The 26,425-nt window shown below is 38.3% G+C and overlaps 2 protein-coding genes across 8 annotated transcripts in view; one reads left to right on the top strand and one right to left on the bottom strand.

The window, feature by feature from the left end:
• The window catches only part of LOC126962727 (60S ribosomal protein L12-like), a 990,727-nt gene that overhangs the window by 602,630 nt on the left and 361,672 nt on the right, over positions 1 to 26,425 (top strand). The window lies entirely within an intron of this gene.
• NEBL (nebulette) overlaps positions 19,523 to 26,425 on the bottom strand; it is a 378,265-nt gene continuing 371,362 nt past the window's right edge. For all 7 annotated transcript variants that reach the window (XM_050804047.1, XM_050804046.1, XM_050804048.1 and 4 more), the window contains one exon: positions 19,523 to 25,471. In XM_050804047.1, coding sequence (XP_050660004.1) covers positions 25,295 to 25,471 — 177 coding nt within the window. In that variant the 3' untranslated portion in view covers positions 19,523 to 25,294. The remainder of the gene's footprint in view (positions 25,472 to 26,425) is intronic.

Raw genomic sequence — 26,425 nt, forward strand, 5'->3', positions numbered from 1 at the left:
TCACAGAAGCAGCAGGTATCTATCCTGCTGCACCTACTCAAGACTCTCCTTGGAAACTCTTGAGACAGCTTTGCTGACCCACCACCACTTCCTGGTGGACACAGTAAAAAACACTGGTCTCTGTGCTGCTTTGAGAGCCCTTGCCATTTTAACAAATAGACAAAGCCCAGCTACTTCATAGTCTTGGCACCTCACTCCCAGCTGAGTCTGTGGATGTGCAAGACAACTGCCCAGACACCCCAACTCCCTCTTCAACTCTTCAGATTCCTTTGGTCAAAGCATCAACTCTGGACCCCAGCAGCACTGTTGAGAATTCAGTTCCAATCCCATCAGAGTGGATGGAATTACAAGACAGATTCCACTTGCCTGAGACTCCCAAGCCCAAGTCAAAGGCACACATTTTTAAAATAGCAAATGTAACACATCTCCTGTAACTAACTGTTCCTTCTATAATGTGGATCCAAGATTGCTCACCAACTTGAGCATTTTCTCCTGGGCATATTCCAGAGTGTCAGAGTCTCTGCTAAGAAAAACAAAACTTTGAGAATGCAATTTAATTCTCTAATACTGGAGGGCAGAATTTTAAGAGCGTTTCTTTTCTTTCTTTTTTTAATGGAAAAGGCATGGAAGAAAACACATTTAGCTATGTGCTGGACATTTCATATAACATCTTTTAATTGTTATGTAACAAGTAAGAAGACAAGGCTAGGCTGTCCATAACAGAGAAAGTCTTTCTGTGTTGATTTATCTCTCCGGTAAAAAGGGCAAGCAATGAGAAAACAGAAAAACAGTATTCAGGCCCAGGGTGTTTCTTGGATTCCTTAGAAATCAGGCTTCTTTCAGCTCACTATTCTGCCATCTTTATCAGGTGGCCCTTGCCCTCATCATCTGAAGAAGCATTTTCCTTCCCGGTGGCAATTTTGAGAAAGACAAGAAAAAAGGCAGGAAGAAAGAGAACTTGCCAGCTCTCTCTTAAGGAAGGTTCTCAGTCGCTGTCACACAACTCTTCTCTCATATCCTATTGTTCAGAACTTTGTCACAGTATGACACCTAACTGCAAAGAGCCCAGGAAATTTATTCTTTTGTTTTATGGTCATCAGCTCAACTAAAATTTATCTTACTTTGGAAGAAGGGGAGAAAAGGTATTTAGAGACAATCAGCAGGGTCAGTCACAAGTTACAACTCCATGAAGCAGGCATGAATAAACTCATCAAACAAATGGAGAAACCAAGTCCCAAATGTTTCAGTAAATCACTGTAGGTCATACAGCTAGAATGTACTATAGCCACTACTTAAATTGAAATCTTTTTATACCAACAACTGTTCTATTTCCTCTATATGTCCATACTAAGAGTAAGAAGTATCCTTTTATAAATACATTCTGTTCATTGTATTATATCCTTGGCTTTCCTATGGTGAACTAAAGTATGTCACCTTTCTCTCATGATTCTCTTGATACTGCCACTAGGCGGGTACAAACTACATCATCTAATTATTGTCATTGCCTATCAATTAGATTCCCTGTTCTCTTGTCCCACCCCAGTTCATTCTCCATACAGCAGGAAGAGTGGGCTTTTAAAAACTCAAGTCTAACAATTTTACTTCATTGCTTAAAAACCCATAATAACTGCACATGGCTGTTTAGATAAAGATCACCACCATTAATGTGGTTTTCAGGGCTTGCAAGTTGGGCCCTACCCACCTCATTGGCTTCCTGTCTTATGATTCTTCTCCTTCTTCTCCACAGTACTCTGGATTTCTGTAGACCTATCTTGGGAACTCTCTGAGGCTGTTCCCTCTGTCCTGAGTCTCTTCTTCTGATATCTTTGTGTCCTTCACGTTTCAGATTTTGACTCAAGAAAGACCTCTTTGACACCTCATACTATATCAAGTCTTTCTAGTGTATGCTCTCAAAGCGCCCTATTTTTCTGGATTCTGAACACAATTTATAACTATACATAGATTTTAATATAATTTATTTCTATTTCTTCTACTAATCTGTAAGCTTCCTGAAGAAAGTACCATTTTCCTCACAATGGCATCTCCAGCATCTGGCAAATAGACGTTTGTTGAAGGAAAAAGAAAACAGTTCGATTTATAACCCTTCTAATTTTGTTTGTTTGTTTGTTTGAGGAGTCTTGCTCTGTCACCCAGGCTGGAGTGAAGTGGTGCGATCTCTGCTCACCGCAACCTCCACCTCCCAGGTTCAAGCGATTCTCCTGCCTCAGCCTCCTGAGTAGCTGGGACTACAGGTCCCCGCCAGCACGTCTGGCTAATTTTTATATTTTTAGTCAAGACAGGGTTTCATTATGTTGGCCAGGATGGTCTCGATCTCTTGACTTCGTGGTCCACCCGTCTTGGCCTCCCAAAGTGCGGGGATTACAGGTGTGAGCCACCGTGCTCGGCCCTAATTTTTATTGTTAATTAATTGTGACTGAAATGAGGAATGCTGCATGTATCCATTCATCTGTTCAAAATATTTATTGAGCGTCTACTGTGCTCTAAGCACTAGAAATAAAACTGAACAAGACAGACTATGTCCCTGCCTTCACCGAGATTACACTGTTAAGGAAAAAAATTGATAGATGACTGGATGGATGGGAAAAAGGGATAAAGAAAAGAAGGAGAAAAAGAAAACATGAGACTTTGTCAAGTGCCAGGAAGAAAAGTAAAGCGAATAAGACAGAAGACTGATGGAGTGGGGCAAGACATACTTAGGCAGGATAGCCAGGGAAGGCTTTGCTAAGGAGGTGATATTTGAATTGAACTAAATTATATTAAAGGGAAACCATGTAAAAATATGGAATAAGAGCATTCAGGTAAATGGAGCAAGGAAAAAGGCTTTGAGATGGGAACAGCAAAACCACTGTGGCTGGAACAGAGAGAAATCAGTACTGAAGTAGAGCACTTCAATCTGCTGAGATAAATGTAACATATTGATTCCTCAAGAGTAGAAACTAACTTTCAGCTTTAAGTTCTCTATAAATGCGGTAAACATCCCATGTACAATGATAGACCATGGTGATCCATCATTTTAGTCTACCTCCTAGGTCACTCTTGATTTAAACAACAGTTTGTGTTCAAATAAGTAACTTTTTCTACCAAATGTGTGAGCAAAGAAATAAGAGCAACTTCTTTACTATCTATTCCAGGAAAAAAAAAAAAGAACACTTCCTAAATCCTTTTATGAAGCTAACATCACATTGATACCAAAACCAGAAAAAAAAGTTTTTAAAGGAAAATTATAGACTCTCTCATGAATATAAATGCAAAAAGTCTTTTTAAAATATTAGCAAATAGAATTCAGCAATATTTAAGAATCATACACCACGTTCAAGTGGGATTTACCCAAACCTGGCTCAACATGTAAGAATCTATGTAATCCATGATATTAACAGGCTAAAGAAGAAAAACATAATCACATCAATGGGTGTGGAAGAAACAATGGACACAATTCAACATCGATTCATAATTTAAAACACTCAGAAAAATTAGAGCAAAGGAAAATGTGTTCAACTTGATAAGGAGCATCTACAAAAAACCTAAAGCTAATATTATACTTAATGGAGAAAAACTGAATTCCTTCACTGTAAAATAAAGAAGACGGCAAGGGTGTCCACTCTTATTCAACACAGTGATGAAAGTTCTAGCCAAAGCAAGAAAGCAAGAAATGGAAACAAAATGCAAACAGATTTAAAATAATTATTTTAGATCATCTGTACTAGCAAACAACATGATTGTACATAGACAATCCCAAGAAATCTACAAAAACACATATGACTAATAAACTCAGCAAGTTCTCAGGATACAAAATAAACATACAGAAATCATTTGTATTTCTACATACTAATAATGAGCATCCCATGTTCATGGATTGGAGACTCAACATAGCGAAGATGTCAGTTCTCCCAAAAATTGATATATAAGTTATATGCAATTCCTAGTAAGATCCCAGCAAGATTTTTTGTATATATTGATGAGATTATTCTAAAATATATATGGGAAAGCAGAGGAACTAGAAGAGCTAAAACAATTTTGAAAAAAATAACAGTCAAGTGAGAGAAATCAGTTTATTCAATTTCAAGGGTTATTATATAGCTGCAGTAATTAAGATTATATTTGGTATTAGTGAAAGGATGGACACAAAAATGGATCAGAATAAAGACCCCAGAAGCAGACCCACGTGAATATGCCCAACTGATTTTTGACAAAAGAACAAAAGCAATGCAATAGAGGAAATATTGCCTTTTCAACAAATGGAGCAAAGGGACACACATAAAGAAAACAAGGAACCTTGACCTAAGTCCCACACCTTATATAAAAATCAACTCAAAACAAATCACCAACCTAAATGTAAAAAGTAATATACAAAATATAAAACATTTAGAAAAATATATGAGAAAATCTTTGAGATCTAAAGTTAGAATTCTAAGACTTGATATGAAAAGCACAATCCACAAAATGAGAAATGGACAAATTACATATCAAAATTTTAAACTTTTTGTTCTTTGAAATACCTATTAAGAAGATTAAAAGATAACTGGAAGACAATATTTGAAAACTACATATCCAACAAAGGACTAGTAATTAATATATATATATAAAATATAAATATTTAAACACTCAAAATAATTTTTAAAAATCTAATTAGAAAGTAAGCAAAAGACATGCACAGACATTTCACAAAGGAAGATAAACAATGGCAATAAGCTCATGAAACCATATTCAATATCATTAGTCCACAGAAAAATGCAAATTTAAACTATGATAACTTAGATATCAATACACGTCTACCAAAATGGCTAAAATTTTTAAAAATAGTGACACCACCAAATACTAATGACGATGCAAAGAAATTAAGTTACTCATACATTGCTGGTGGGAATGTAAAATGGAAAACATCTGGAAAATCATTTGGGAGTGTCTTAAAAATTAAATATGCAACTATTATATGACTAACAATTATACTCTTGGGAATGTATCCAAGAGAAATGAAAAACTTTTGTTTGCACAAAAATCTATACCTGAATATTACAGCAGCCTGATATATAACAGCTAAAACTTTAAAAAAATCCAGATGTCCTCCAGTGGGTGAATAAACTGTGATAGATCCATATCATGGAATACTATTCAGCAATAAAAACAAATGAACTGACTGCCCAGTGGTTCACGCCTGTAATCCCATCACTTTGGGAGGCCAAGGCAGGAGGATTGCTTGAGCCCAGGAGTTTGAGGCTGCAATAAGCCATCATACCACTGCACTCCAGCCTGGGTGAGAGAGCCTTTAAAAAAAAAGAGAGAGAAAGAAATGAACTATTGATACATGCAACAATTTGGATGACCCTTTGGAGAATTATGCTTAGAGAAGACCAATCTCAATGTTTACTAACTGTACAATTCCATTTATATATCAGCATTGAAATTACAAAAGTAGAGAAATGGAAAAGAGATGCATGGTTAAAGATGAAGGGAGGGCAGGAGAGAATTGGAGTGGCCATGGAGGGGCCACCTGAGGGATTCTTATGGTGATGAAAATATTCTGTATTGTATTTTATTATAGTTTTGCAAGATGCTCTCATTGGAGGAAACTGAATGGTAAGTACAATCTGTCTGTATTATTTCTTACAAATGAATGTAAATATATAATTACATCAAAACAAAAAGTTTAACACAAAAAATTTAAAATCAAGGTTTATATTCAAATAAATGGCTCTTTTTCTGGGTTGCAGGTTTATCCACTGCAATGTGATTAGCAATCCTTTCTCATTCCAACATCTTCAAATATTCATCTATATTCTCTTCCTTTTGATATTTAAATTTTTGCATTCTATTCTTACTTTTACTTCAGTGCATGGTAATTTTAAAGGCTCTAACTTGATTTTTTTCAAGTGGGAAATAATTTCCAAAATTAATTTTTTGTTGTCATCCATTTTCCACTGGTTTATTATATTTTCTTTATCATATGCTAACTTCTGAAATACACTAAGAACAATTTTTTAAATCATTCTTACTATTTATTTGCTAAATGCTCTCAGAATCTCTTTGTCAAATTCAAAAAAAATTAGGGTCTTATTTATAATCCATTAAACGTATAATTAATTATGGAAGGATTAATATATTTACAATATTTAATATTTCCATTCAAGATTAGGGTTCTCCATTTATTCCTATTCTTTTGTATCTCTCAGCAAAGTTTCATAATTTTCTTTATAGGTCCATTTATTTCTTGCTAGAATTATTCCTAAGTTTTATTGATCTTATAGCTGTAGTCTTTGTTTCCATGCAAAGGAGACAGATGTCCAGTTTCCTAGTTTTAATACATTCCATATTTCTTAAACAGGGGCTAAACAATGGGGGAGGAAAGAAGGGGTCTCTCTACCTACATGTAAGCAATCATTTTTAGATTTTACCGATTGTCACTTTCATCAGCCTTGAACTTAGAAACTCCTCCCTGATACTAGCACTAATGTGGTGGTCAGCCCTACTTTTGATTTTCTTCTTTCCTATGTCTCCATAGGAACTCTAGTAAGAATTTGTGAGAGGCAACATGGGCACTCATCAAATGTCATTGTGAATTGAATTTTTTATTCTTCCATTCTGAGCACAAAGTTTTCAAACAGGTCCCAGCCACCCAACAGTACTTTTATACTATGTGTATTTTCGCTATATCATCATAGCGGTATTTTGGCATGCCAGATATTGCCAAGTGTTTTCATAAACCCAAGAAACACTAGATCTATGTCACTCCCAGTGATCTATCAACTCAGTAAAATGCTTTCACAAAAGGAGGTCAGGTTAGTTTGTCATGATTTGTCCTTAGTGACTCCAGGTCTTCTAGCAGTCAACACATTCCTTTCAAAGTACTCATAAGACATCTGCTAAAACTTCATTCTATAATTTGACCAAACTTTGAACAAATTTATTAGTCTGTAGTTTCTGGAGTCCACCCTTTTTCAAAACTTGTGACATTTACTTGTCATCAGTCTTCTGGTTCCCCTCTTGTTGTACATGATTTTTTTAAGATTACCAGTGGTGACTCTGATTACACATCTAAATTCCTTCAGCACCCGGGGATGAAACTTGGCTGCACCAAAAGACATGACCTCATGACATGAATTAAGTCTTGCTCTCCTTTTCCAGTCATCCTGGGCTGGAATTTCTTTACTATATATATTATTCTACTTTGCTAGAATCTGCGACTCTTGAGAGAATCAGCAATTGTGGGTAGTGTTGTCCTTACAGGGGAAATTGTTTCAAAGCAGCACAGAAGGCAAATCACTTCTTGATGTATGATCAGCAGTGATGACCAGATACATGGTGGTATGGGTGGATGGGTGGGTGTGTGTGTACGCGTCACCCCGATGCTCTTCCTGCTTTCTCCATTTTAGACTGTTACCTGCTTGTTTTCTTGTGTTGAACATCCCCATGCACCATGCTGATTTTGAATAGCATGCCCATTCAGAATCTCCAGCTCATACCACTGAACACCTATCTTGTCCTTAATGGTTGGATTAGAACAACATTAAGACCTTAAGACACGCAGCCTTGCCCTGTTGTTTCTGGATGAACGGTCCCACCACCAGTTCGTGAGTCTCTCCACCACCAGTTCGTGAGTCTCTGCTGCTCCACCTTTCAGCCTAGTCTGCCCTTACTCTCAGTATCAGTTTCACTGTACTTCTCTCTGTAACTGTGTCTCAGGAGTTCACCGCAGGCTCCACTGGTATCACTATGAACCAGCATGCACTGCAGTACAAACTGACTCAGGGGCCACAGCACCTGCTTTCTGGGGATATACTGAGTCCCATGACCCAGGTGCTTAAACCATACCCCACCCCATGCCACCTCCTCCTTGATCAATTAGTTCCTACCGGAAGACCCTGTATGGCTTCTCTGTTCCCACCATGAACTGGACCTTGCCATGTGTAGATAATTAATAAATGTTTATTGAAATGAATTAAGTAACAATTACCTATCCACATTCACTTTGAAGGAGGCTCGGTAAGTTTTGTAAGGGCCTATTTGTATAAAGTTTTATACCCGTCCAAAGCCAATTCCATTCTTGCTAAAGCCCAGGGGATCCTTAACAGCTCCATTCCTGATCTGTGCTGAGACAGAACTCTTTCTTCTGCTGCCTCCACACAACTGCACAAAACCCTTAAACTGAACGCAATTCAAACCTGGAAGATTCTCGCATCTTCTGAATCCCTTGGCTCAGAGTATATTATCCTAGTGCCCAGGTCCTATCTGCCCCCCAGGACATAATTCACTCATGGAACCCACACCGCAGCTCAGGCAGGAGACCTCTAATACCATACAGTATATATACCTGCCATGAATCTCAAAGGATGACAAGAAGCAAATCAGCTTCTAGAATATGTGTGAAAACAACAGCTGAGACATTCCTATTCAACTCTGCAAGATTGCTAAGCTCTAATGCACAGGATACAGCATTCATTCTAACATATACACCTCCCATGAGGACCAGAATACCCAGCAATTGACACTTCCATCCATTCCCCCAACTTATTTGCAGTTCAGTCAAGTGATTGTCAAGACATCAATAGGAAGTTCTGTGTAAACACAGGCACTATAGCTAATCAGTAGGATGTTTATTGTGTCATTGCTTGTCAACCATTGTCAATAAGGATTTCAGTGGTATAAAGGAGAATTAACTGGTTTCTAATTAAATAATTATATTACCTCTATAGAATAAGAAATTGATTAAAGACAATTTCCGATCATTCTGATCGTTCACATATTTGGTTTTAGCCCAGTATATTGTAGCAAAAGGTATTCAGAAATAGTACGCAGCTGCCCTCTTGTGTTACTTTCATATAATTAAATCTATTAATGTTTAACTACCAGTGATTCAATTAGCTGTGCATTTTTAAAGGTCACCATATACCACTACCCTTCCACTTCTGATAATAATATCCTAAATGGTCATTTACAAAGTATGATATGTGGAAAGATTCCAATTCTCTTTGCCAATGAAACTTAGTGGCATAAACATCTAAATATTGAAGAGGTAACATAATTTACTCTGTCCTCCAGGTCCTCTCCTCATCCAAATACCCAGATGTCTTAAAATGATTTTGTATCATCTCATTATACTTAATACCTAATCAATATTTAATCCATTCTTAATGGGTGCATGGATTTGTACTAATCCTTCACTACTGGCCACTCAATGACCCCACAGGAAATGAAATGGAAGCAAGTTCTCTTTCATAATTGCTAAGGGCATCCCTCACAAAGGGCCCCTTGTGGTCTCTGTCGCCATTTATTAACCACCTATTATGAGCTAAGTACTGTGCTAAGTTCTTTACAAACAGAATATACAACAACATGCATAAAATAGAAAGCTTATCTTCATGTAACAGAAGAAACCCAGTTGCCAGAGTTAGAAAACGTCTTCCCAGAAGCCAAAGGATAATGATGGTCTCATTCTTCACACTGTAACTTGGCAAACCAAGGCTTGTTTGTTCTATTCTTCCACATCCCTCTACGATAATAAGCTACCATCCACGAATTTGCAGACAGCCAGCTGCTCAGCATACCAGAAACTATCTTATTAAAGTGAGAGTAAGTTTAAACAATGAAGATAAGCTTAATGGATGTTCTGTTTCTTTACTAAGTTGTGTTTCCTTATTGAGTACTCTACAGTTCCACGTCTGTACCACAGTTCTCTGCATTATGGAAGAGTAGATACAAAAAAATGAAAACAAGTCATATTGGTTTGGGGCAAGTAGGAACTGTACTTTTGCACAAATCAACACCGGTTTGGTGGCTACACCCAATAGCTGGCTAGAGAGAGGATCCAGTAGTGACACAAGAAGATGAACCAATTATACAGCCTCAGTCCCTCATCTCCTGGGAGGTAGAGCCCCTGGAAGCACTTATTGCAAAGACATAGGAATAAGGTGCAATGCATAAAATGTAAGCTGAGATGTGACATCCTGTGACCAAAACCAGACATCATGGGAGTGGAAAGGGGAGGTTCTAAGGGTGCCTTGAAGGTGGGAGCAGGGTGGGAGATGTAGAGTAAGGAGGCGCCTGTGTTTCTTGTTGTATTAATGCACACATTGGTGGTGGGCTCCCTCTAGAGTGGGCACAAAGTGAAATGGATCCTGCAACATTGATTCCAACTCCATAGAGAGGCGAGAGATGTCTGCAAGTGGGATGTGTGGAAGACGGTCCTTCTGGAGACTGTAACATAACAACAGTGATGTGGGGCATGCAATAGTGGATTACATGGCTCAAGATCATTGCCAAGGGTTGGAGTCAGAGGAGAGACACAGGGGCCCAAGTCTAGCTCTGGAGCTGAGCTTCCTGAGGCAGGGTGGGGCAACAGGAAAGCCTTGAGAGTCAAAACTCTAAGTCCTGGGCTCTGGTTCTAGCTCTGTAATTAACTTGCTCTGTGAGCTTGAGCCAATTACATCACCTTTCTGGTTCTGTTTCTTCATCTTTCAAATGTCTTCCTTGGGCACTCCGAAAGTCCCTCCATTCCTAATGCTCTCTTCACTCAGTCCCTTCCAAGGTAGCCTGGTTGTGTGTGGCCACCCACAAGGACCGATTTTTTTTTTTTTTTTTTTTTTTTTTTGAGACAGAGTCTTGCTCTGTTGCCCAGGCTGGAGTGCAGTAGAGCAATCTTGGCTCACTGCAACCTCTGCCTTCTGGGTCTTAGCCATTCTTGTGCCTCAGCCTCCCGAGTAGCTGGGATTACAGTCATGTGCCACTACGCCCAGCTATTTTTTTTTTTTTTTTTTTTTTATTTTTAGTAGAGATGGGTTTTCTCCATGTTGCCCAGGCTGGTCTCAAACTCCTGACCTCAAGCACTCTGCCCGCCTCAGCCTCCCAAAGTGCTGGGAGGGAGCCACCGTGTCCACCCAGACTTTTTCATTTCTGTTGTGAGAGTTGTCAGAATGAAACTGAAATCACTGATGTTAAGGAAACCCTGACAAATAGAGCTGTGAAAGGACATGGAGGGAGGGATCTCAGGTTTGCATGCCTGATCATTAAAAAGACTCTACAAAAACCACAACCTTGCACAAAGGCCATTGTAGCCCAACGCAAAAAATACTTCTGCAAGAACATGTGTCCAGCAACTGTCTGTCAACCTTGGGCTGGCGTCACCCTTGTTTTTGTTCTCAGTAGCCAAGGATAATTATTTCAAAACAACTATGTAATCCTCCTCATTTCTACCTTTAGAAACCATTGTCTTTCTTTCCCTCCCCAAATATGCACAAAGTTTACTATAGCATGCAGATTCCCATTACAGTACTCTATTCCAAAATAAACATCTTTTTCTTTTAAAGAGACTCTCTGTTAGTTATTTGGGTGGACGTTGTTATGGGATAACCTGTGCACCCCCTTAAAATTCATATGTTGAAGCCCTAGGCCCAAGCTTTCAGAGTGTGACTGTATTTGGAGATATGGTCTTTAAAGAGAAGATTAAGGTAACATAAGGTCATAAGGGTGGGCCCTAGTCTAATATGACTGGTGTCCTTATAGGAAATTAGGACACAGGTACAGAGAGAAGGCCATGTGAAGACACAGGGAGAAGACAACCATCTGCTAGCCAAGGAGAGAGGCCCGACTCTGAAATAACCAATCCAGCTGCCACCTGGTTCTCGGACTTCCAACCTCACTGTGAAAAAAATACATTTCCATCCTCTTTTGTACTCAGTTCCCCTCTGGGTTTTCCATTCTATTTATATTTTCTCCCATTTAGCAACCTTAAACACTCATGGGAAAAGTCCCCATTGCACCCTCTCCCTGTCCCTCAACACAATTATCTTTCTCCCTCTGATAGGGTTTGGATATTTGCCCTTCCAAATCTCATGTCGAAATATAACCCCTCATGTTGGAGGTGGGGCCTAGTGGGAGGTGTCTGGGTCATGTGGACAGATCCCTGACAACTGTCTTGGTGCCATCCTCACAATAATAAGTGAGTTCTCACTCTATGAGGTCACCCGAGATCTGCTTGTCTGAAAGAGCCTGGTACTTCCGCCTCTCTCTCGCCATGTAACATTCAGGCTGCCCCTTCACCTTCCAACATGGTTGGAAGCTTCCTGAGGCCTCAACAGAAGCAGATGCCTGCACCATGCCTCCTGTACAGCCTGAAGAACCATGGGCTAAAATAAACCATTTTACATCATCAGTCACCCAGCCTCAGGTATGCCTTTACAGCAACACAAAAACGGACTAACGCGCTCTCTCTCTTTCTGTTCTATAACACACAGCAATTGTATATGGGGAAATTAAGCCATTAACACACAACATACACAAAGCCGTGTCTGTAACTAAAAGAGTACACATGAAAAGTAACACACACAATAGTATCCAATGCCAGGAAGGGTTTGGTGAAATAGACACTCACATAAACTGTTGGTGGGAGTATATATTTGAGGTAACTTTCTGGAGGTTAATTTGGCCACATACATCAAAAGTTTTAAAAGCATTCACACCCACATGCTGAATATCCCAGGAAACAAAATGAAAGACGAGGAAGTGGGTTGGGGGGAGGAACTGAACTTCCAATGGCCAACTTCACTAGAAATCACAAAAATGAAAATGTATAAAAGAGGAACACTCTATTAATGGTGGGTAGCTAAATTGGTTAATCTTGCCAAGAGACAAATTAATCATCATTATTAAGAGTCTTAAAATTATGTTTTCCTTTTGTCTCAGCAATCTCATTTTAAGGAATTTAGCCCAGTGAAATAATAATGAAAGTAATAGTAAGAACATATTTACTGCAATATTTTAAGAGAGAGATTATCTTTTCTATTCGTTTTATTTCCATAGGTTTTGGGGGAACAGGTGGTGTTTGATTACCTGAAAAGTTCTCTAGTGGTGATTTGTGAGATTTTTGATGCACACATCACCCTAACAGTATACACTGAACCCAACTTGTAGCCTTTTATCCCTCACAGTCCTCCCACCCTTTCCCCCAAGTCCCCAAAGTCCGTTGTATCATTCTTATGCCTTTGCATCCTCATAGCTTAGCTCTCACTTATGAGTGAGAACGCACAATGTTTGGTTTTCCATTTCTGAGTCACTTCATCTGAATGTCCAATGAGAGTTAAATAAATAGCGATTTGTCCATATGATGGAATCATTTCCAAAAATGGTTTAATGATCAGAGAAATTTTTCTTATACAATGTTAAATGGGTAAAAACTACAAAAAGTTTCTATAAGTATTGCTAAAAATATATGCATGTGTGTAAAAATACTCTGGAAAAATATTCATCAACACCCAAAATTCCTGATCATGAATCTCCCCGCATATTTTTTTTTTCTTTTCTGTACTCTTCTGAATGTTCTCCAGTAAGGCAGGATTACTTAAAGCAGAAAAGCAACACATCATTTTAAAAATGGAAAAAATAGGCCAGGCACAGTGGCTCACACCTGTAATCCCAGCACTTTGGGAGGTCGAGGTGGGTGGATTGCTTGAGTCCAGGAGGTCTAGACCAGCCTGGGCAACAAAATGAGACCCCATCTCTACAAAATTGTTTTAAAAAATTAGCCAGGCATGGTGGCACACAGCTGCAGTCCCCACTACTCAGGCGGCTGAGATGGGAAGATCACTTGAGCCCAGGAGTTTGAGGCTGCATTGAACTGTGGGCATGCCACTGAACTCCAGCCTGGGTGATAGAGTGAGACCCTGTCTCAAAAAAAAAAAAAAAAAAAAAAAAAAAAAAAAAAAGGGGCATGGGAAGCAAAGAAAAGGAAGGACAAAAATGAAGCACACACACTTGAGAAAGGGATGATCTATTGCAACGTGCCACAAATCTGTCTTACAGGCCCTCGTCTGAGCCCTGCTGGCATCACATGCAGAAGAAACATGTATTAGATGTTCAAGAAATCCAAGTTAAAATGCCATTAAAAAACAAACAAACAAACAAACAAACAAAAACAGATTAGAAGTCCCAAGGCAGTCTAACCACCCAGTCTACAAGAGGACCAGATGGCAGCCTAGACCGCCATACTACATTCTACTTGGGAGAAGGAAGGGCTGGACATGGAACTGCAGAAGATATTCTGACTTCCTATCCATCCCATGAAGACCTTGTTCTTCTTTTATCTTAATTTGCAGTTGCAGAGTCTTAAAGAAAATGCGACACTGACTTCCTGGCCTGAGATGGGAGAGTCTAGACTCCATCAAGACTTCTGCTACTCCAAAGCATCCTTGCTGTGGTTTGGGTGATCAAAGTCAGGCCACTGCTTGGGATCACACTCCTCAGGGCATATAACTGGGCTGATGAGCCTATTGGGACATTAAAGGAACGAGAAGGGCAGCTTCAGCTGGGCGCTCATTCCTGTCCTCCCTGTATTAGGTAGATTTAGAGTATAGCATGGGAAGCAGACTCGGGGATGGAAGGGACATGATGGCAAAAGACAGAGAGAGGAGCTGGGCTTTTATCTGCCCTTCAAATCAAGTGCCATTTGACTAAGTTCCCAGTCGGCTTATGTCCTCGTCTTCTAATCTATAAAATGGCACACTTATGCAATGTCCTCCTGAAGGTGGGGGTGGACTAAAGCCCCCTGATTGCCTGAAAACACATGAGTCTGAGTAATGTGCCTGGAAGCAGAGAGAAACTGCTGGCCAAAATTCATCTGCCTCAGTAGTACTCAGCAGAAAGCAGAGGGTCTGCTCAGTTTCCCTCTGATTTCCATAAGTTTCTCAGACTTAAAAAAAAAAATTGACAAATGGCTGAGGCATTATAGAATCCTAAAATCAAGGAATGTATCCCAACTTGTACACTTGCATGAAGTCAATTTTCATCATTTCCCCAATGCTTTCTAAATCAAGAAAGGCTAAGCTACAAAACAGAGTGCAGCATTATTTTGGAGACATCACTAAACTACAAAGGCATGAAAAGATAAATAAGGATGATGTGTGGAGATTCTACTTGCTGATCCTGAGATAATTATTAATAAGTAATGAGTAATAACTTCCTGATCCTAAAATAATTTTGAAAGGTACATTTCCGCTTGAAGCTAAAACTTTGAATTTTTCACCAAAGTGAGACATTGGGAGTTTCAGGTCTGCCTTGGCTTCAAATGTTTCCTTCCTTCTCTTCTCTACCAGAGATGATCCCGTCCTACAGATAATCACTTACCTGTCGGGGTCACCTTCGGCATTAGGACTTCTTACTTACTGCTAAGCCCCATCCTCTCCAGTGGATCATAATCCAGCTCTTTGATCTGCGCATGAATATAATTGACGCTGTCAAATTCTTAAAGGTTATATATATTATGAAACTGCTATTGAAGCGTCTCAGTGACAATCAAGTAACTTTTATCAAGACCAAAAGCCCTGTTCAAAGCTCTGAAAGTGTTTTAGTGTTTTCCAAACATGAAACTTTTGAATGATCCTAAGAGGCTGCACAGGATAATTATAGTTCTCATACCATAAATACGTTTTGTTTGCCAGTTTTGAAAATAAATCATCCCAGGGACCATTCCTACCCAACCTCCACGTCTTTCTGGGACATAAATCATAGGAGATGGAAAAATCCCCCTGGGCCTGCTTCTTGTTTTTCTAGCTAGAGGATGGTTGCAGGCAAGAGTCACATTGAACTGCTAGAGCTGTGGCCCAGACACTCCGGGAAGGAGCCTTGGCAGGTGAAATGCACAAAACAAGGTTATCCTGCAAGATTTTCAGGCTCCTTTCCTCCCAGTCCCACTGACATGAACATAAACAGTGGGAATATGCTTGCAAACAAACCCTGAGTTACAATATAGATGTGACACTATAGTTAGATCATAAGAGCTACCCTTTTAAAATTTTTACAAAAATCAACATACCAAAAAAGATGTAGAGGTCCAGAAATCATCTTATGCAGCACTGTTTGGGAAGCCAAAAAATTTCTTTCAAAAGAAAGAAGTACATGCAACCAGGAAACGTTTTATCATGACTGTTCCCACAACAAGCATTTTGTTAGGCATTGATTATGGGAATCAAATATGTCCAAAATATTCCCGATTATTAATTTAAATGGCCCAAGTTTAAGTGTGCAAGCATACGGTTAGACTCTTAAAGGAAACAGGTGTTCAAAATTCTTGCTAGAATTCTATAAACAAAGTTGTGACTCACCTCACAGCAAGGATGTATTCTAAATGATTACAAACAACTTCCTTGCACTGCAAGTTATTTTTCTGTGTGTTGCCCAGGTATTGTAGCATATCTAACTCACATCACATATTAGATGGGAATGACGATCCCTGAATGTTAAATCTAAAACGGGAGAGCATAGTATTTTTAATCAGTGGTTCTGCTGCAGACTGTACCATAATAAACTCCAGTAAGCACACGCTGTCCCAAAATATTCGGGGAGGAAGTAAGGATACACAGGAAAGCCTATGTAATAACCAATTATCCAAAAAAGGAAGCGAAGTATTCCACATCTGTAGTGCTTTGTTTATATAATTAACTCTTTGCAACCTGCTGAATCTCATAAAAGTGAAATAAGTCATAATTAGAATAAAAGGGTGTGCTGACACATAAATTTGTCCATAAGCATGTGCTGACTTTTGTCCACAAGGAATTTAATGGTATTAAAAATACAAAACCTAGCATTGTTACTGAAATTAAAATTTGGGAGAAGACAGGAGTATTTCTGTCACTAACTGCTGATGACTAAATTTTCCCATGTGTCTCATGCTTACATGAATTTGGACGGCACTCAGGGCTCAAATAGCAGTTCCTCAAAGAACTCTTCCAGGCCCTCCCTCCCGAGTCCACAGCTCGTGGGTTCCAGCTACAAGGACTCGCGGCACACTAGGCTTCCCTTTCATGACATCTCTTAAACTGTAATTAAGTCATTAATTGTATAAGTATATAATTAGTTGTTTGATGTCAGTCTTTCCCTAACAGTATGAACGCTTTATGAAGAAAATGCCTGTGTTCCGTGCCTTGAATCAAGCAAACACTGAATAATTATATGTCGAATGAATAAATTATAATTACTGTTTCTTCTGTTTCATTAAGAGCCATCACTGAGTAAGCCTGGAAGAATTAAGTACTTCTTAATAAAGCTCTGCTAAAACAACTTGACTTTTATCATCAGAGCCTATGACACTCTCTAAGGTGGTCTCTGCTATCACCTTCTTCTTTGCCAAACATTCAAAAATCAGTAAGAACATTGTCTAAACTCCCAAATTCTTCCTTTGTACATATGTACTGGTAAAAGTGAAATTCATTTGATATTATTGATGCCCTTCCCAGGGCCCAGGAAAACAACTTCTAACTACTAAAGTGATTTTAGATAGGATATATAAATATCATAAAGCAAAACAGTACAATTTAAAACAATCCTGTGACATTTTAACATAATAATGTAATTGGCATTGCAATCACATTTGCTATTTAGTGGTTTGTCTGGGGGGCGGGGAACATTGTGCAACTCTCCTGCTCACTCTTAAAATTTGTTCCTTGTCAAAATGTTATCTATTTACTTTGTCAGATATGAAAACTATGAAGCCAGAAATGGTGACGCATGCCTGTAACCCCAACAATTTGAGAGGCTGTGGCAGGAGGATCGCTTGAGCCCAGGAGTTCAAGACCAGCTCTGGCAACATAGTGAGACCCCATCTCTACAAAAAATAATAATTTAAAAAAAAATAGAAAATAAAACCTTAAAAAAAAAAGATTAGTTAGGCACAGTGGTGTGTGCTTGTAGTCCCAGCTACTCGGGAGCCTGAGAGATGAAGGCTGTAGTGAGCTATAATTGTATCACTGCACTCCAGCTTGGGCAACAGAGCAAGACACTGTCTCAAAAATGTATAAGTAAATAATAACCCTATAATCTGTGCCAATGAATGTATATGGCGGCTTTGTTAGTCTAAATCTCTGATTGCTTGCAAGCCATAGAAAGCCTTTCAAAGGCACCTCCAGGAAAGCTTACGTACAGGTGTGGAAAGGAGCGTAGGATTTGGCCTTGTTGGGGGCTCTAAGGGCATGCAGGACAGCAAAGGAGGTAGCCTCCTGGACTCAGGAGGCTGTCCTGAGCTCAGGCCTCTTCAGGGAGATCTGAGCAGGTTCAGCCACCACCATCCCTGTTAGGCAAAGTCTTGTGTAGCCCTGCAGAGTCACTTCAATCCAATCAGCTGGGACCAGGGAAGTGACAGCATGTGGGACAGAGCATGGTTATCCACAAAAATTAATGAAAGTTAGTTGGGGCCACATAGCCTTGGACAGTAACCCTCTGGAAAAATGGCAAGAAGTGTGACTGTCCTGTGTTAAGAATCAGAAACCAGTTCCCTTCAAGAGTGATCTGATGACTCAATTTGGGATGCAGAAAAGTTTCCTCTTTCCTGAGGTAGAATAACAGGAGTTTAGATGTTGTCCATTTCTCTGTTTTAGTTTACTATTCTCTTTCATGTTTGCTGCTCAAAACAGAAAAGGAACTGTGTATGTGGAGGGGGAAGCTACAAAGATTAAAATGCCATAACGTAAACACAAAATCAGCAACTAGACCCTTGGTTCTAATACTGACTTTGCAACTTTTGAATCCATTTTCTCATTCTGCTTTTCTTTCATTAGAACTCTGCAGCCCCCAAATACAAACATAATAGACAAAGGCCTGAGAATTTTGCTTAGAATGACAGAAAGGAGCTACAGTTCACAACTGGACCATACCCAGTTTTCTGCCATAACAAAACTCATATTCAAACCCTCTGTATAGGAGAAGCATATATTAGTCCATTTTCACACTACTATAAAGAACTGCCTGAGATGTGGAAGTTAAAAAGGAAAGAGGTTTAATTGACTCACAGTTCAGAATGGCTGGGGAGGCCTCAGGAAACTTACAATCATGGTGGAAGGCGAAGGGAAAGCAAGGCGCCTTCTTCACAAGGTGGCATAAAGGAGAATAAACACAGGAGGAACTACCAAACACTTAGTAAACCATGAGATCTCGTGAGAACTCACTCACCATCATGAGCACAGGGTATGGGAAACCGACCCCGTGATTCAATTACCTCCACCTGGTCTCTCCCTTGACACGTGTGGATTAGGGAGATGATGGGGATTACAATTCAAGATGTGAGCTTGGGTGGGAACACAGCCAAACCATATCAAAGGAGATTATATAAAGAAAAGAGCAAAACTTTCCCTTTTTACTTTTTAGTTTATTATATATGAGTATTTTTATAGAAAGTTATTTTGGTAGAAAAGTTGTTTGGTGGGTATGTCACAGTTACCTGTAAAACTAACCTCACAAATGTTTAAGATAATAAAATTATAAGCACAGTCTATTTAAAACCTAAATTAGTTTTTGTCAGAAAAAAAAAAATCTAAAGTATTCATTTCCTCTGTGGCCTGGGTTGCAAACAGTACATTTATAATCGTGAATGGAAAAAAAAAATAGTCTCAGAGGGGAAAAAAGGTAGTAAATTCTTCAAATAAATAACTGTGCTGCCTTGTAATTTCAAATACAGTGTGTTTAATTCATAATACTATCAAAATATTCATTTCATACTTATGGAATATAAAAACCAGAAAATCCAGTATTTGGAAGAAGTGTTTATTCTATGAGATGTCATCCGCAAAGTTTATCAATTTACAATTAGGAAGGATTATGAGCCAAAGACCAACTTTTACAAAATAATACAGTAAGACTAGCATCCAAATCGCATAGATTTATGTGAGAGTGAAAAATAGGGAATCACTCACTTTTTCAATTATCGGAAGCGTAGGGGGGGAAACAAAACAATTGTGTTCTATGATAAATGAGCCTTTCTTAGCTGAGAAATCAGTTTCTTCCCATTTTATGTACTCAATTTGCACACTTTCTATTCTCTGCTCCAAGCCATTTCTTTCATCTTAAGAATATAAGGAAATTAGAACTGTACTATTGAGGACATAAGAGGAATTTATTCTTGAAAGAAGTTAACTACAATGAAGCATTGTTGCAGTGCTTTGATATAAAATCAGAAAGATACTGAGCTTGGAAAAGCATAATATTGTTATTACTTACAACTAAGTTCATTTGGGGGAGGAAAATATCTTGACTGATTCAGCAATGTAAATACACTGAAGCCAGCACACACCTCTGATGTGATTTGATGTGAGCTGTCATGTTACTCAGACCCAGGGTATTATGAGGGTGCATTACTTACATCTAACAACCCATGCTCCAGGAAACCACGGTGAGAGCCAAGAAGTAGAACCATTTTTTTATATCCTGCATTTATTTAAGCAAACCAAATGTGTAGAGATAGGAAATTAATGTGTTATAATGTTTTACAAATACAGAGAGAAGACACAGAATATTAAGACCCTGAAGAGAGTGCATTTGAGAACACAGTTTTATCATAGGAGATCACTTGCAGGGAACACATTAAAGCCATTGCTGACACAGCCATCTGTCATTCCTGGTTTGCCGTCATTCAAGTAGTTTCAATAGCTAAATCGGTGATTTGCTTTTAAACAAATATTAATGTTAATGATTAGGGTAGCCTTGAAGGGTTTGTGAGTGACTATACTATACAATGTGATGCTAGGCTTAATGTGTCATTTCAATGCTGTTGTACATTATGCAGGGGAAATAATGTCTTATTACACATTAACTGCGACATCCACTAAAATGTGAACTAGTTTGCATAGGTTAGTCCTTTGGGCAGCGCGATGTTGCTCTAGTCCACCAAGGCTTAAAGATTCACAGTGTAGAGGAAAAAAATATGAATTAAAGCATTTCTACTAAAATATATTTTAATAGCTGGTGTTAACAATTTGCATAACAAAAGCCAAATTATATTAATAACATTGTAACATTCTGTGAAGCCCCTTCATTTGGAAAACATTCAATGTTTTCTTCAAAACTGTTACACTCTCAAAGTTAGTCTTGCAAATTAATCATCAACCACAATTCTACATATTTTGAAGCAAATAGAAGCCAAACTGCACAATGGTTCAATTTTGATCACAGGTCAAATATCAAGTTTCACATCATGCCTGTAATACACCTGGTGATGCTTCCTAAATGCTCAGCAATTCATTGCATGGACACTGGAGAATGGGACTGTGATGCAGTTTTCTCTTTTCCTTTAAAGTACATCATTCTTAACAGCAACTGGATTACAAAGAAGTAGATACTATGCAAACTGGATACCATATATCAAACACAAAAATCCTATGGAATTCCCACGAATATACTGAAGTCATACAGACAATTGAGAAAATTTGCTCAAAGATTCTTCCAAGTTTATGGATTCAAGTAGTCTAAGCATCATGGAATAATAACCACAGAAGCAACATACAATGCCTTGACTTTTTTGATCAATAGTTGACAGTTAGTTGCCAGGAAAGGGTCCGAAAGGCATGGAATACTTCAGAGACTTTTATTTTAGCATCCTTGTTAGTTTACATAGCTTCTTACTTAACTAAAAGCTCTCCCACCTCCATATCATGTTACCCAAAACAACCACAATCTAGCCACTTTTAGATTATCAGAAACAAATCGCTATGGTATACTTAATTTATGAAGTGAAGTTCATCTTGTGTAGTGAATCTAGCCTCATAATTATTCTATCTTACAATAGGCATTTTAAATCCCAAATCTAAAGTTAATGTTTATATAACTCAACTGTATATAAATCCACAAAGAACCTTCCAGAAATAGAGGGAAGAAGTGGGCATTTTCTAAAGTTCTAAATCTTTAGAGATAAAATACAATCATCAGCTAACACCTTTAATATCTGTCAGGAGCATCCTACTTCCCTACCACAAAAATATCAATCATGTGTAATAAAATATTACTACAGAATACGCAGCAACTTTCTTGCTTGGTTTTCTTTCCAAGACCATACTAGACAAACAAGAGTAATCAAAAAGGCACCTATATTTGTATATATCTGTATTATAGTTTTGGTATATATTTTATCCACTTTCTATAGGGATGTGTTATTAAAGATCACACACGTTTTCTTCACCTTTTATTGAAAACATTCCACTGGAGATGGATGAACCTGAAAATGAGGTACACCCTTTGAACTTCCACTATCTTTTTAGAAAAGTCTTGTTCCTCATTCCCAGAGTGCTGTCAAGCTCAGCATGGAGAAGAGGTAAAAAGACTGTGGCACATTGGAAAAACCAGATCTGCATCTTCTTCAAGAAATAAACCCAGTGGCCAGAGAGGGGCTGGTCTAATCTTATCCATATTCCTACAAGGTGCTTGAGGAAACTGTGCTTACAAATGCCTGTGTGGTGTATGGAGGTCGGGGAGACCTGGGATCATCAAGAGCCTCCTCCATGGACATTTGATAACCAGATAAATATTTCAAACTGGGCTACACTGCAAGTGTGTAAACAATAACAAGAAGACATGAAGGATTCATTTTGCCATAGGTTAGAAATAGAAAGCTTTCTAGAGAACAAGAATTATTAGTAAAAACATACTACAAAAGCTTACGACAAAAGCAATATATTCTGTTGCTATACTTTGCTCGAGAGAAAGAGAGAGGATCCCCATACAGCTTTGTTTTCAGAACCTTTTAAAAGTGTATCAAACTGTTCCTTGTGCTTCTGTCAGGCTTGAGAACACATCAAACTTCAGAAAGGTGCATGCTCTCTGTGCTTGGACATTTACACAGTCATCTTTAACTCAATTTTTAAAATCTTCTTTAGCTGTCAGCTTTATGCACAAGATACTTGTTGCCCCATTGAAGGTGGGAGGGAAGGACATGGAAAGTGGACAAGTTGTTCAGGCATGTAATTTTGTTTAAATGATGCTTTTTAAAATAGCACTTTGGTTTTATACATATACTTTTCCAATATTTCTCCTGAGATTCTTAACATCCTGACAAGCTTTATTAACAACTGCCAACACTACCAAATTATGGCCTTAAAAGCATGCAACATCTTGTTCAGTTTCAGTCTTCATTGTAAAATAACTACCCTCTAGTTGAATTCTGATCAGATCTTAATTCCTAAAGGCTTGAAGCAGAAATATTTTGCTATGCAAACATTATTACATGAAGCTTAAACTTTTTGGAGACTTATTCCTCAAATATGTATTGACTTTTAGGTTCAGTGAATCTGGTTTTGAAATGGGTGGATGAAATTACTTTCCTGATTACAAGCATTATTTCAAGTCAGTTTTCATCGCGGTTCCTATAAATGTGCTATTTATCCCAAAATTGTACCTGTCCTACATTTAGTCTGAACATTTAATCAACAACTACTCTTTCTTATAATCACAAAAGAAAATGGCCTGCCTGGGTGAAACGTAAATATATACTTAGTAAAATAAAATTGAGCAGGTATTTTATCCTCAGTTTTAATGACAGATATTCTTGCAAAAATATTGCAAGTTCAGTTTATTTTTGTAGGGTTGTGTACAATGTACCAAAACAGATAAGGGGTTTTATCACTTTAATCATGACTGGCCATTTCAATGAGAGAAAACCAGCCAAACCCCCTTTAAAGAAGTCTCTAGTTATTTGCCTGCATTTATTTTTTCAACTTTATGTCAGTGACATATAGATGCAGCTTCAGTGTAATAAAGCTTATTTGCTCTTTTAGCCTAATAAAATGAAATCACAGATTTTCAAAAGCATGTGCTAACTTTTCTAAAGTGTAAATAAATTAGCTTTGGCCTTTGGACTAGTAAATGCTTCCTTAAAAGATGTTTTACAGGAAGTTTTGTTAATTTCCTTGAATATAACATATAAGGCAGATATCCCTAAAACCCATACACTTTAGTACATTTTCGCAATGTTTGCTTTTTCGGTTTTATCATAACTGTGAAATCAGACCCTAAATGAATGCTACCCTGTTGCAGGTCACAGTAAACGGCACAATCAGAAAGACACAGGCTTGCTGATGGGCGCCAGTGGCTTGGTGACCTTGACTGCAGGCTCTGGATGAAATTTCAAGACCCACCAGCAAGGGCTAGTGAAAGCCTGCAAAGTCACTTATTCGAAAATCAAAACATGACAACGCTTTCTTTCTTAGAGAACAGGCTCTTGGGCCTGTACTGAAAAATCTCTGATGACATTCCTGTTTCATTCCCTTAAACATGATTTAGAAAATAAAAGCCAGAAGACGGAAAAGGACGTCTTTTGATTAACCAGTTTTGGTGGCTAGATTTCCATTCCAGAATTTGAATACCATTTTCCAAAAGAAGACACCAGATCATCTCTGTATGGAATTGGTAACTTTGTTTGCCGGGTATTTTTCCAGTCACACTCCAGCTTCCATTGCTTCATTGGCTCCTGTTACGTTTTCTTCACTTTGAAATCAATGGTGGCATTAAGTTAATCAAAGCTGTTCAACAGAACACCTAAATCGCTTATTTACTAGATTATACATGTTATTTCCTAAGGTGTAAATCCTTCAAAACTAGAGTGCAATGCAGGAGGAAAATCTCAAGCATCTTTTCAAAGTATGGTTTTCTGATGAGCTGGCGACTAGAGGAAGAAAGGGCTTTTAGGTATCAGTCACCCTTTTTGCTTCAATAATAGGAACGCGCAGTGCAGCTGCCTATGTTACAGAAGCTTGAATCTACATGACATGCAACAGGGTAAATGCTACTAGGGAAATTATATCAATGACATTATAATTTGCCCTTTGCAGAGTAGCTGTGAAGTTATTTGGTCCTGGCGTTCTGTGGAACGGAGCATAGACTTGGGTCCATAGAATATAAATGGAGAGTAGGAGATGCCTTGGTACAAATGAGAAATAAATAGATCCCAGTCAGCCTAGGGAACAAGGAAATTTCTCTGTTTAGTAGAAGTTTCTAGATCCCTAAGGCCACCAGTCAATATAATTTTAACCAGACTGTCCTTCTGCCACTGTTTACACTTATTATATTGGGCAATTTTCACTAATATTGGAAATTGCCTCATGACTCAAAAGCAAAATGGGTTTTAAATTATTGGCTGCATTACCAAGTTAAGAGAATTGGCTTGGGGTGATTCCAAAGTGACAGCTAAGAAGTTTCATATACACGCTACATTTAAGGGACAATCAACATCTCTAGTAAAGTCTACAAAAATACATTTCCCAGAAGGGTTCAATAGCCAATCAAAGGAAACCATGAACACAATTAGCAGCACCAGGTGTCCAGACACAATGATTTTTGTTTGTAGGAATTACTGAAAATGCTGCTGTTTTCAGCCCAGAGGTCATTCCTTTTTCCTGGTACCTGTGTGTCTAATTGTCAAAGGAAGGATACATCATTGTAAAATAATGGCCAAGTTGTCTTAAAAGTATCTTCTATCTTTTAAAAAGATTAGGTTTAGGATACATTAGAATAAAGCTCAAAGGGCAGGGAGAAATAATTAATTAACAAACTCAATGTAATTTGCTGGGAGCATTCCTGTTCTCCCTGTTCTCTGCACTGTGCCGTACATCCAGCCATCGTCAATGGGCTGCACGTTGACAATGTAGTCGCCGTCTCGAAAGGAGACCTCGTCTTCATCCTGGGCACTGTAATCATACATGGCTCGGTAGGTCCTCTGAGAAAGGAAGAAGGGATAATACGATGAATACCAAAATAGCTACAGTCACAAATTCCAATCACAACACATCGACCCAGACATAAAGTAACTATTAGGAATGTTTTCAAACACATGGATCTCTGGAAATCTGTAAACCTAGCATCTCATCGTGCTGATCTCAAGTTTCCTAGTCTAGCAAAAAGCTTAATATTTTTGGAACAGGGATAGAAAAGTCACTAAATACAACAGCTAGCCCATCAAAAAGTAGGCTTTGAAATAATAAAGCCAAGTTCCCCTCAACTTCACATAACCCCAGAAACCTTAGATTATATGTGATTTCATATTCTTCAGAGAACAAAACTCGTCATATGTCAGAGAAGTCCAAATCTCTCCTGGCAATGTACTTTTCTTAAGCAGATGCTAAAAGTGTTTATTTCCTCTTAAAAATATGTAAAACAAATGAAAGAAAAAACCCATAATATATTCACTATATAGGTTTCTGTATCACTGTGGGAGAAATTGAGCATATAAATGTTCTGAATGCTAAGGTACATACTCAATTGTACTTATTATATTATGATTATAATGAGTTTTCCTATATTTGTTTTTGTTTAAGGCTAAGCATTTAGCTAACATTAACATCAGACAATCTCAAAATCAAGTATATTCACAGACCGAGGACACTGGCTGGGACCCAAAGAATTTTAGAGCAATTCAAGTTACCGGACAGTGTAGAAGGGTTTTCTAGATGTTGAGGCAAAGACCAAGAGACTATGTCAAGGGCTTGTAGAAGAAATTTCCGCATGAGAAGCCAAGTATAACTAGCAAATGTTGAACACTGCTTCCAAATTTTACACTGAATATATGAACCAGTTCTTCAAGATTTCCAATGGGAGATTTGAAGATATATTTTGGCCACATAATTTAGGCTTTTGTGTTCATTTTAAGATGAACTTGTAAATACAACCATCA

This window comes from Macaca thibetana, chromosome 9 (assembly GCF_024542745.1).
Source record: "Macaca thibetana thibetana isolate TM-01 chromosome 9, ASM2454274v1, whole genome shotgun sequence".
In the NCBI taxonomy this organism is placed as follows: domain Eukaryota; kingdom Metazoa; phylum Chordata; class Mammalia; order Primates; family Cercopithecidae; genus Macaca; species Macaca thibetana.